This window comes from Anabrus simplex, chromosome 1, assembly GCF_040414725.1.
Source record: "Anabrus simplex isolate iqAnaSimp1 chromosome 1, ASM4041472v1, whole genome shotgun sequence".
In the NCBI taxonomy this organism is placed as follows: domain Eukaryota; kingdom Metazoa; phylum Arthropoda; class Insecta; order Orthoptera; family Tettigoniidae; genus Anabrus; species Anabrus simplex.
In genome coordinates, this window is record NC_090265.1 from 1,148,815,280 (window position 1) to 1,148,827,303 (window position 12,024).

The following is a 12,024-nucleotide window of genomic DNA, read 5'->3' on the forward strand; positions in this document are numbered from 1 at the left end:
AAAGGACAAATTGATTTATCACGTTACTTGTTCGAGACTCACCAGGAGATATTGGTTGAAAATTTTCTACAACTATCTGGACATTGCCCTATTGAAAGCATTCATTCTGTACACAAAAAGAGTGATAGCCCGCTGACAAGACAGGAATTCATGGCGCGTATTGTAAAAGAACTGGTCATGGAGGAGAATCATTCTCTAGACCCACCAGCGAATAATAGCAGAAGATCTCAAACATAAACGATCTCATCTACCTGGATGAAAGCAAAGGTTGTGTGCTGTTTGTGGTCATGTGAAGAAAAAAGGGACAAAGCCATTTTTAGTGGCCTGGATGTAATTATGGGGTGCACCGTGAATGCTTTCATAAATTGCAGCATTTCTGGAGGTCTAGGAGGCCTGGCAGGAAAAGAAAACTCTCCGAGAATGACTCCCAATAGTGCTCGGCAACTGCGGAACTGTGTGCAGCTAGGAACTTTTTAATTCTTTTGTGATTTTATTTCTGTGTTTACTTTCAAGGATGTAATATTTTTAAAAACTAGAAGAAATTTTGCATGTTTTGTAAATAGTGATTATTTTAAAAAATGAGTGTTTTTTTTACTAATGGGGAACTTGAAAATATGGAAAAAAACTTTTCTAGTTTTCCAAAATTTTGATCGCCTGATACGAGATAAGAAAGTAAATTATATAATACTTACATAAGGATGTTAAATAAAGCTTTCTGAGTAATAGGGTGTGCATCATGTCTAACTTTTCTCTATCTAAGTGTGCTTAAATTTGTTAAAAACCTAAATGTGTAATGCATGCGAAAATGGCCTGGCATTTAGGGAAAAATACTCGGCACTTCTAGGGTTAACGTCGCACTAATACCACATCAAAGGTTTCTGGTCATGAGAGGATGGGAAAGGGCTAGAATTGAGAAGGAAGCAGCTGTGGCCTTAATTAAGGAACAGCTCCAGCATTTGCCTGGTGTGAAAATGGAAAACCATGGGAAACAGTCTTCACGGCTGCCGACGGGATTCAAAACCACCATCTCCCGAATGAAAGCTCACAGCTACGCAAACCCTAACCGCACGGCCAAATTGCTTGGTCACTACTAATGCATTCTGGTGGCCATTCTAAATGTTACACATTCCTAATCCATTGCTCTGTAATAGTGTGGAAGTTTAAGAGAAGGAGGCCAGGAAGCTATCAATAGAAACACAACTGGTAATATGAAAAGAAAAAATAAGAAAAATGAGCGAAGTGCAAGGATTGAGATGAGTCATAAGATACAAGATGAAACTTGTGTCTACCAGAGTGAGAAGACAAACAGAACACTATTACTTCATTTTCTGTTTTACTTTTACAATCATTGAATATTCTTGAGAATTCTGTGAGTGGCCTCAGTTTCCAGTAATCTTACACAGATACCAAAGACCTTTGAATAAAACTAAGTTATGTTTGAATTCAAACCTGGAATCTTTGTATGTGAATTTACTGAAGTTAAATAAATTCTTCTTTTTAAGTTTTATACTACAAAAACTATAATTTAGTATGACAGTATTATCAGTCTTACTATAGTATTTTATGCACTGTCCGCCTCCGTAGCGTAACGGTTAGCACTATTAGCTGCCGTCCTCGGTGGCCTGGTTTCGATTCCTGGTACTGTCAGGAATTTAAGAATGGCAGGAGGGCTGGTATGTGATTAAATGGTACATGCACCTCACCCCCATTGGGGGTGTACCTGAAAAGAGCGGCACCAGCTCGGGATGAGGACGTGAGTTCACTTATTTTATGCACTGCACATATATCTACAGATTAACTTAAGACTAGGGGTTACTCAGCCGTAATATCTTTGAACTTTTCTGTAAATAAAAGGTCTGCGAATTTCATTTGTAGTTTATGAAACTAAGCTTTTATATTTTAAAAAGTTATTGTACATTTATTGACAAAATATGCTCATCAGAGGGGAAGCTTCATCCAGCCATTGGATTGGCATGTATAGTGACACCAGTAATTCTAGTATCAGTCAGAGGTTTGTAGTTTTTCGGGTTCACCGGCAGTTTTTCCAGTTCATCCAATGTATCAAATCCATCAATAACTCTGTAACAAATCGGATAAAAGGTCAGTTGAAGATTTCTAAACAATAATATAGAATTAGAGTTTCAAGGAAAACAGATTTTGAATTAAAACATTAAAAGTTAGAGCAGCATGATGGGTACAAGGGTGTGCAAGAGTACTTCATCCACAAAATTTCAGAAATAACTAAAAGGAAAAGCAAAAATATCAGCAAAAACTAACTTTAATAATACCACATATTTTTTGGATGTTTATATTAATAAAATCTCAACGAACTATTGTTTTAGCTGGATGCAACACACCATAATCTTTATTACAGTTGGAAATTACATAATTTTTCCCCTTTCATACATATCACCTAGGGACCCGAAAAAATCGCATTTGTGATAAATGCAAATTTTTAAATCTTGTACTGACAATCAATCAATCAATCAATCAATCAATCAATCAATCAATCAATACTGATCTGCATTTAGGGCAGTCGCCCAGGTGGCAGATTCCCTATCTGTTGCTTTCCTAGCCTTTTCCTAAATGATTTCAAGGAAATTGGAAATTTATTGAACATCTCCCTTGGTAAGTTATTCCAATTCCTAACTCCCCTTCCTATAAATGAATATTTGCCCCAGTTTGTCCTCTTGAATTCCAACTTTATCTTCATATTGTGATCTTTCCTACTTTTATAAACGCCATTCAAACTTATTCGTCTACTAATGTCATTCCACGACATCTCTCCGCTGACAGCTCGGAACATACCACTTATGATATATATGTTGATTCCCATAGGGAATCTGAAACATTTGTCCCGAATGAGTAGTAGTAGTAGTATTTATTCATTCATCATGTCGTTTACATATTTACAGGACTCTGTTTTATATATACATAACTCTTCTAATAACATTCTTACTTGAGAAATATTATTAACATATTAATACTTAAAATAATTTGAAATTGTAACTATCTCTTGCACACATTAAATTATTATTATTATTATTATTATTATACAAAATTACACCAACCTCAACAGAGTCGAGTACATATCAGTAAAATACCACGTAAGGTGAAACCTTGTGTGTGGTAATTTAGAATATTAATTACATAGAGAGAAATATATTTTAAAAATGATGCCTGAAGTACGAGTATGGGTATGAGTGAATTACAGATATGATCAACAGCACATGGTGGAGCACTGAATAGAAATTGGATATGGTGACGTGATATTCTCATTTAGTTATTTCTTCCATAACAGTTTTATTATCCCTGACAAAGGATTTAAGACATTTCAGAGTCATTTTCTGACCTAATGAAGTAGTTTGTAAAGAACCGGGAAGGACATTAAAGAATTTTGGAATGAAGTACAAGAAATTGCGCTTTGTTATGCTACGTTTGGGTTTGTATAACATACAACGGTGGTTCATCTTACTGCGTGTTGAATATTCATGTTTAATGTTCTCAATTATATTTTTGTTTTTGTTAATATATTTGTATATTTCAAGGGCATAGAGCTGTTTTACATTAAATATATTTGCTTCAGCATATAATTGACTACTTGGGTATAATCTTCCTTTCTGGTACATTATTCGTAATATAAGGTTTTGAACAACCTGTATTTTATTGATTACATTTTTGTAGGCTCCTCCCCATGCCAAAATTCCGTAGCTAAGAATAGACTGAACTAAGGCGCAATAAACCTCTCTTAATAATTTCATACTGGATATGTATTTTAAATTATGAAATATATAAACAGTTCTTCTGATTTTCTTTCTTAAATCGGTAATATGACTTTTCCATTTCATGTTCGAATCAATTTATAATCCCAAATACTTAACATTACTTACTTTATAAATTTTGTAGCAGTTACAATTAAATTTACAGTTGATGTTGTGTACAATTAATTCATTAAAATCGTTTTGTGTATCTGTTACAGAAAAATTCATAAATTTTGTCTTTTTAATGTTTAGAAATAATTCATTATTATCTAACCATGCTTTAACTTTAAGCAGTGCTTGAGTTGCTCTCTGTCTGACGAGATTCCAGCTATCACCCTCAACATAAATGACTGTATCATCTGCATATGTTACGATGTGCGTATGTTCGGCAATTGCTATTGTTTTCTCTAGATCATTAATAAATATAATAAACAATAAAGGACCTAGTACTGTGCCTTGTGGGACACCCTTTATTATCCTCATCGGTGTGCTTAGATGTTGATTAATTTTGACATACTGTACTCGATCTGTCAAGTAACTCTCAAGCAAATCCAGCACATTACCCCTAAAACCGTATTTTTCCAATTTCTGGAGGAGCAAGCCGTGTGACACACTATCGAATGCCTTTTCAAGGTCGAGAAATATCCCTGTGGAGAGCAGAGAAGAATTAAGATTTTCGTATATTCTCTTTGTTAAGGCGGATATAGCATCAGTCGTTCCGAGATTTTTAATGAATCCAAACTGTCTGGGTGAAAATATTTGGTGTTTTTCTAAAAATTGGTAAATATTGTTCTTTAAGCATTTCTCGAATATTTTTGATATTGTTGTAGTTATCGAAATGGGTCTGTAATTTCTAATGTCATAAATATTTCCAGATTTATGAAGAGGTTTTACTATTGTTGTTTTAAGCTGTTTTGGAAAGTAACCTAAGGTGAAGGAATCATTGATAATATTCAGCAACGGTTCCTTTAATGACTCTATATTTTCTTTAATAATTCAAGCCGAAATATTGTCTATTCCTACAGCTTTGTTTTCATGTACTTCACTCAAACATCTCTTCAGATCGTATTCTGTTACCGGTGCAAGGAAGCAAGTATGAGGGTTGCGAGCGATATTTAATGTGGAGTCGGAAATCTGTCTGTGATGCTTTGCTTTCTTAGTGGTTTCGTTAATGAAATAATTGTTAAATTTATTAGAAACTAGCTGATGTACCCGTGCTTCGCTACGGGATTCTCAGAAAGACTGACTTTGTGGTTTTCTTAACAGAAATCAACATACGTCATTACAAAAACGTAAGTATGAATGTAGCGATTAAAAGCAATGCTATCATATAAAATACTAGATTAAATGGAAAGCCGCACGTTTTATCACTTTTAACAAACAGTGCTGCGGTTAGATTGCGGTGCCAATCTAATAGCCCAAAGTTCCAGAGCTGGGATGACCAGGCCGCAGATTGCTATGAACACTCATCTGCCATTATTCCGCTAAATATGCACACTGTTCATTCCAATCAGTGCCTCAGAGTAGGGATTGAATAGCCCGAATGCTATGATGATCCAGTGTGTTACGTACCAGTAGTATCAGAAAATTTATAAACCAGGGGAATGGCATGCTAAAGAAGAAAGTTATCTAACTTCCCAGCTACTTCCCATCAATATTCTGGGAGGCTGTTGCACTCTGTACGACTGGGCGAGTTGACCGTGTGGTTAGCGGTGCACAGCTGTGAGCTTGCATCCGAGAGATAGTGGATTCGAACCCCATTGTCGGCAGCGCTGAAGATGGTATTCCGTGGTTTCCCATTTTCACACCAATCAAATGCTGGGCCTGTACCTTAATTAAGACCGAAGGCACTCCTAGCCCTTTCCTATCCCATCGTCACCATAAAACCTATCTATGTCGGTGCGACGTAAATCAAATAAAAAATACTCTGTACGCAGCAGTAGTCCTATCTACCGGAGATGAGGGGCAACAGAAGACACAAAGCACATCGCGACAAACAATGGCCAATGTAATGTTATTGTTGATCAATGTTAGGAGCTTTCTATATTGTAGGCCTTCACATTTAGTTTTCTTTCGACTCTGTGATTTGTAAAATATTTTATACCGTAAACTGTAGTTTCTTATTCTCCGACTTATATAGCGATTTTCATTAAATACTGTTTACCCATTTTCTCGTTACTCGGCGCTGATATGGACTTAGTAACAAAAATCCAAATTAATGAATATGTTTGTGATCATAGCCAGTACGGTAACAATGTATAAGACATGAATAATAGGAAATTTAATACTATATAACCTTAGTTATGTAGCATTCATCGATTACACCTCTATTAAGAAATATTTGAGAATTACATTTTAGGCCTTCCCCTAAACTACCATTTCACTCAGCGTGAATAAAATAATTTACAGCCTAGACTATAGCGACTTATTTCCTGACTTTGCATACAGATTTTCATTAAGATAGGACTACTAATAACAACAATATTTGAGAATTAAATTTTACGCCTTCCCCTAAACTACCATTTTTCTCAGCGTGAATACAATTATTGATGCCTAGATTGTAGCAACTTATTCTCCAACTTTGCATACCCATTTTCTTTAAAATATGACCACTAATAACATAAATAGTTGAGAATTCAATTTTAGGCCTTCCCCTAAACTACCATTTCACTCAGCCTGAGAAAATGATTTATAGCCTAGATTGTAGAAACTCATCCCCCGACTTCACATACCGATTTTCATTAGACCACTAATAACATAAATAGTTGAGAATTCAATTTTAGGCCTTCCCCTAAACTACCATTTCACTCAGCGTGAGTAAAATGATCTATAGCCTAGATTGTAGAGGCTCATCCCCTGACTTCACATACCGATTTTCATTAAATTCTCTTCAACCGTTTTCTCGTGATGCGTGTACATACATACATACAGACAGACAGACAGACAGACAGACAGACAGACAGACAGACAGACAGACAGACAGACAGACAGACAGACAGACAGACAGACAGACAGAAATTACGGAAAAGTAAAAAGTGCATTTTCTTGTTACTATGGACATGACCGATACAGAAATACCATTATTTTCAAATTCTGAGCAATGTACAGACAAAACTCTTATTTTATATATATAGATATTAATGTCATCTTTCCAGATTTCACCTTTATATCTGATTTCCTTGATCTCTTCTTTTTTAACTGACCTTTGTGTTATTTCATTGACTATGCCCCAGACCTTACCCCGGTTATTTGAATTGCGATTGATCAGATTCCTATAGTACTCAGTTTTCGTTTTCATAATTAGATCATTTAGTTTGTTCCTATATTTCCTGTGCTGTTCTTTAATTTCCAAGTTATCCTTATTTTTTAAATATTGTTGATAAAGTCGGTCTCTTGTGTGAATAGATTTTACCAAACTGTAAGAAATCCATTCTGTTCTTTTGACTTCCTTTGATTTCAATTTAACAGTGGACAGGCTCATGCAGCTTTTAATTGTATTCACGAATTTATCAAGTTTGATATCTAAATCACCGCTGTTTAAGATGTCTCCCCAGTTTATTTTACTTAAATGATTTTTGAGCTCAAAATGATCTATTTTAAAATAGTTACGTCGAAAATTTGGTATATTATTAGGGACTGAGGCATTTTGAATGTTGAGACTTACTATTATAGGATAATGATCTGAAATTTTACTTTGAGAGATGATAGACAGAATGTCGTCATTTCCCAACCTACTTTTGATCAAAGCATGATCAATACAGGATTTACTTGTACCAGATACTCTAGTAGGATTGTTTATTAAGGACTGAAAATTACTTTCTTGTACCATGTTGAGATATTCGTCACAGTCGTGTTCATTTAAAAGGTCTATATTTGTGTCCCCTATTATCAGTTCGGTTTCAACATGGTATCTATCTTGGATATAATGATCTAACGCACTGAGAAACCGCTGTTTGTGATATTCATGTGACCGATATACTCCTGTAATAGCTACTTTCTTGTTGTTATAGTTAATTACTACTCTGAGAAATTTAAAGTCATCATACTCAATAATTTCCATTTCGTGCTCCAAACCATTTTTTACCATTAATACAACACCATCACATTTGTTAACTGAACCCTCATTGTAATAGGATTTATACAAGGCATGTTTACTTATATTAACATTACTCAGTGACCAACTTTCTGTTAAAATTACGACATCAAACCTATGATCATATGCTTTCAAAACAACGTCTAAAATGTTCTTATTTTTCCTTATGCTTCTAATATTAGTACTTTTCCCTTCCGCATGCTTCTGCAATCTACTCGTGCAATCTTTGATGCCCCTTCTCGTCTCTGAAAGAGGTTGGTATGTTACATAATCATCTTCTAGACCTATTCTGACTATTTACAGGAAAAGGTTATAGTCAGCTGTTAATTATTACTAAGAAGGAAGTTACTGTAAGTACGGAGTTTGTACAGAGGGTTGGGACAAGGTCAGTAAATTTATAATACCAATATTCGAGACAAATGTTTCAGATTCCCTATGGGAATCAACATATATATCATCTGATGGCCAAGCAGGCATCAATTTTTAGTAATGAGACGAAGTCTCTTCTCTTAGTGCATTGGCACTGCCGGTGGCTGCATGTAGCCTACGCAGTGGCCTCCACGGTATGCACTAGCCAGTGTATTGGTAGGTGTGCTAGGTACAAACTGATGAGCCCACCCTAGCACATGAGGGCGAAACGCTGGCAACCAAGAATGAGTTAGCTGGAAAATTACATACCACTTAGTCGAGCAGCTCTTCTTCTTTCTCTCAATTCTTCCCAACCCAAACATTGCAACATTTTTGTAACGCTACTCTTTTATCGGAAATCACCCAGAACAAATCGAGCTGCTTTTCTTTGGATTTTTTCCAGTTCTTGAATCAGGTAATCCTGGTGAGGGTCCCATACACTGGAACCATACTCTAGTTGGGGGTCTTACCAGAGACTTATATGCACTCTCCTTTACATCCTTACTACAACCCCTAAACACCCTCATAACCATGTGCAAAGATCTGTACCCTTTATTTACAATCCCATTTATGTGATTACCCCAATGAAGTTGTAGTCTCCCATGATCCACCCTATCAAATGCTTTAGACAGGTCAATCGCGATACAGTCTATTTGACTTCCAGAATCCAAGATATCTGCTATATCTTGCTGGAATCCTACAAGTTGAGCTTCAGTGGAATAATCTTTCCTAAAACTGAATTGCCTTCTATTGAACCAGTTATTAATTTCACAAACATGTCTAATATAATCAGAAAGAATGCCTTCCCAAAGCTTACATAGAATGCATGTCAAACTTACTGGCCTGTAATTTTCAGCTTTATGTCTATCACCCTTTCCTTTATACACAGGGGCTACTATAGCAACTCTCCATTCATCTGGTATAGCTCCTCCAACCAAGAAATCTGATCAATTCCAGCTGCTTTTCTAGTTTTCAACTTTTGTATCTTATTGTAAATGTCATTGTTATCATATGTAAATTTTATTACTTCTTTGGCCTTAGTCTCCTCCTCTATCTCGACATTATCCTTGTAACCAACAATCTTTACATACTGCTGACTGAATACTTCTGCCTTTTGAAGATCTTCACATACACACTCCCCTTGTTCATTAATTATTCCTGGAATGTCCTTCTTGGAACCTGTTTCTGCCTTAAAATACCTATACATACCCTTCCATTTTTCACTAAAATTTGTATGACTGCCAATTATGCTTGCCATCATGTTATCCTTAGCTGCCTTCTTTGCTAGATTCAGTTTTCTAGTAAGTTCCTTCAATTTCTCCTTACTTACACAGCCATTTCTAACTCTATTTCTTTCCAGCCTGCACCTCCTTCTTAGTCTCTTTATTTCTCTGTTATAATAAGGTGGGTCTTTACCATTCCTTACCACCCTTAATGGTACAAACCTGTTTTCGCATTCCTCAACAATTTCTTTAAACCCATCCCAGAGTCTGTTTACATTTTTATTTACCGTTTTCTGCCGATCATAGTTACTTTTTAGAAACTGCCTCATGCCTGCTTTATCAGCCATATGGTACTGCCTAACAGTCCTACTTTTAAGACCTTCCTTTCTATCACATTTATTTTTAACTACCACAAAAACAGCTTCATGATCACTAATACCATCTATTACTTCAGTTTCCCTATGGAGCTCATCTGGTTTTATCAGCACGACATCCAGGATATTTTTCCCTCTGGTTGGTTCCATCACTTTCTGAATCAGCTGTCCTTCCCATATTAACTTATTTGCCACTTGTTGGTCATGCTTCCAAGCCTACGGTAATTCTAATGTGGAACAAAATAATTTTTAAGCATAAATAGAAGTGCGACAAAATGTGAATTGTGACCCAAAATGCAAAATAAGTATATGCGATTTTGGTGTGAATCTGCAAAAAAGTGCTATTTTACTGGCAAAAACAACATATTTCAGCAAAATCATCAGAAATACTCAAAATATGATTCATAAATCTTTTGACCGTTCCGATCAATTGCTGCTTGCTGAATTTAATCAATATTTACAATGGGAATAGCAAGGGGAATAAGATCTGTATCGATTATTATCGAAATGTAAATCGAGTGTCATGGAAATAATGAGATAGACACAGGGTTGTTTTCCTGTTGTTCAAAAATGAAACTAGTGAAGAGTAGAAAGTCCAGTGGTTTAGGTTATGGGGCACATGACAAAAACTACGCATGAAAGGGCTCAGCAATATGCAAAGGATGGTTTATATGCCACGGATTCAGCGACAGTGTTTTGCAACTACTGTAATTGCTGAGTTGGGTGGGAAAAAGATAGCATTGTGAAACATGTTAAATCTGAAAAACACGTGGGTAAGTGACGCGATAACAAAAGTTCAACCCCTACTGCTAGTACATCTCAAAGAAAGCAATCTTCTGTGCTTACACTGTTAGATTGTTGTAAACGAAGAAAAATTTCCAGAGATAACTTCTCGAAACGCACAGTTGAAGTATTTGCCAAAGCAAAAGTTATACCTCTGGAAAAGCTGGAAAGCAAAGAGCTAAGAGCCTCGATTACTGAGTTTTCAAATGAAGAGCTGCCATATGTGAGAACTCTACGTGAAGTATATTTACCGGGTAAGTTTTGATTTCATTGATCGGGTACGGTTCAGGTATTACGACATCGAAACCATGCGCAAAATTGAAGGATACCGATTTTGAGTGTGATTTCCATATCAAACTATCTTACCTGTACCCAATTGATCCAGTAATTTTAAATTATTTTGTTATGATTTGAGGTCTTTCTTCCTTTCTAGAAGTTGCATCTGACCACCAGAAAAGAACAGCAGAGGCTCTAGCGGGGAAGAACATTAACATACTCTGTCATGAAACTACAGATAGAATGGGCTGTTGTACTTTTATCAACACATTCCAAGTCCCAGCCGGATCGAAAAGAGAGCTGCACGTTGTTTCTGTGAACTATCTTGATGCAGGAAATGCTACAAACTGCTCTCATGCTGTTTTAGAAGCTCTGCGCAGTTATAGTGTACCATATAATGCAGTGAAAGAGTTTGTTAGTGACAGTGCCCCGTCCATGACAGATTTAAATCATGTGGTTGCTATGGTAAAGTCTGCATTTTTGAATATAAGAAAGCGAAAATATAATTATTTACAATTCTTAACATCAAAGTATGGTGCTTCAAAGGAAGCAAAGCTTTTCCTGCACCTGCCATAACCTGATGGAATAGCTGGTTTCAGGCTGTCTTCTATTTGAGTGCTTACTTTGCTGATGTTATTACATTTTTCAAGATGTCTGACATGAAAGACATCAACAACTGTGGTATTAAGTACCTGACTGATCTGAGTGACCGAGAAGTGAATAGGCTTCACTCCCACATGGTTTCTGTCACAGATCATGCAGCTGGATTGGTTGACCTCCTTATTGAACTTGAAGGGTCTCTGTATCCTACCTCTCATCTCCTTCACCCCAAACTACATAACCTTGACACCAGTTTTACCTTAATCTGTGAGAGGATATTTCCTGCAGCAACTAATGATGCTTTCATTCAGCTCACTCCTCTACAGCAGGCTGCATATAGAGACACATTTGTCAAAGCTGTTCACTCTTCATAGTGCAAGCTAGCCACATTGAAAGCTAAAGACCCCAACCTTAAGCATTTTGTGTCAATTTCTCAAGCTTTGCATCCAAAAAATATAATTTTGAATAACACTGATAAATTAGATGAGCTCGAGAAATTGTTTGGA

The 12,024-nt window shown here is 36.1% G+C and overlaps 1 protein-coding gene across 2 annotated transcripts in view; it reads right to left on the bottom strand.

The window, feature by feature from the left end:
• Positions 1-1,863: 1,863 nt before the first annotated feature.
• Positions 1,864-12,024, bottom strand: part of LOC136876936 (peptidyl-prolyl cis-trans isomerase-like 3) — a 147,617-nt gene continuing 137,456 nt past the window's right edge. For both annotated transcript variants that reach the window (XM_067150710.1, XM_067150703.1), the window contains one exon: positions 1,864-2,079. In XM_067150710.1, the coding sequence (XP_067006811.1) occupies positions 1,953-2,079 (127 nt within the window). In that variant the 3' untranslated portion in view covers positions 1,864-1,952. The remainder of the gene's footprint in view (positions 2,080-12,024) is intronic.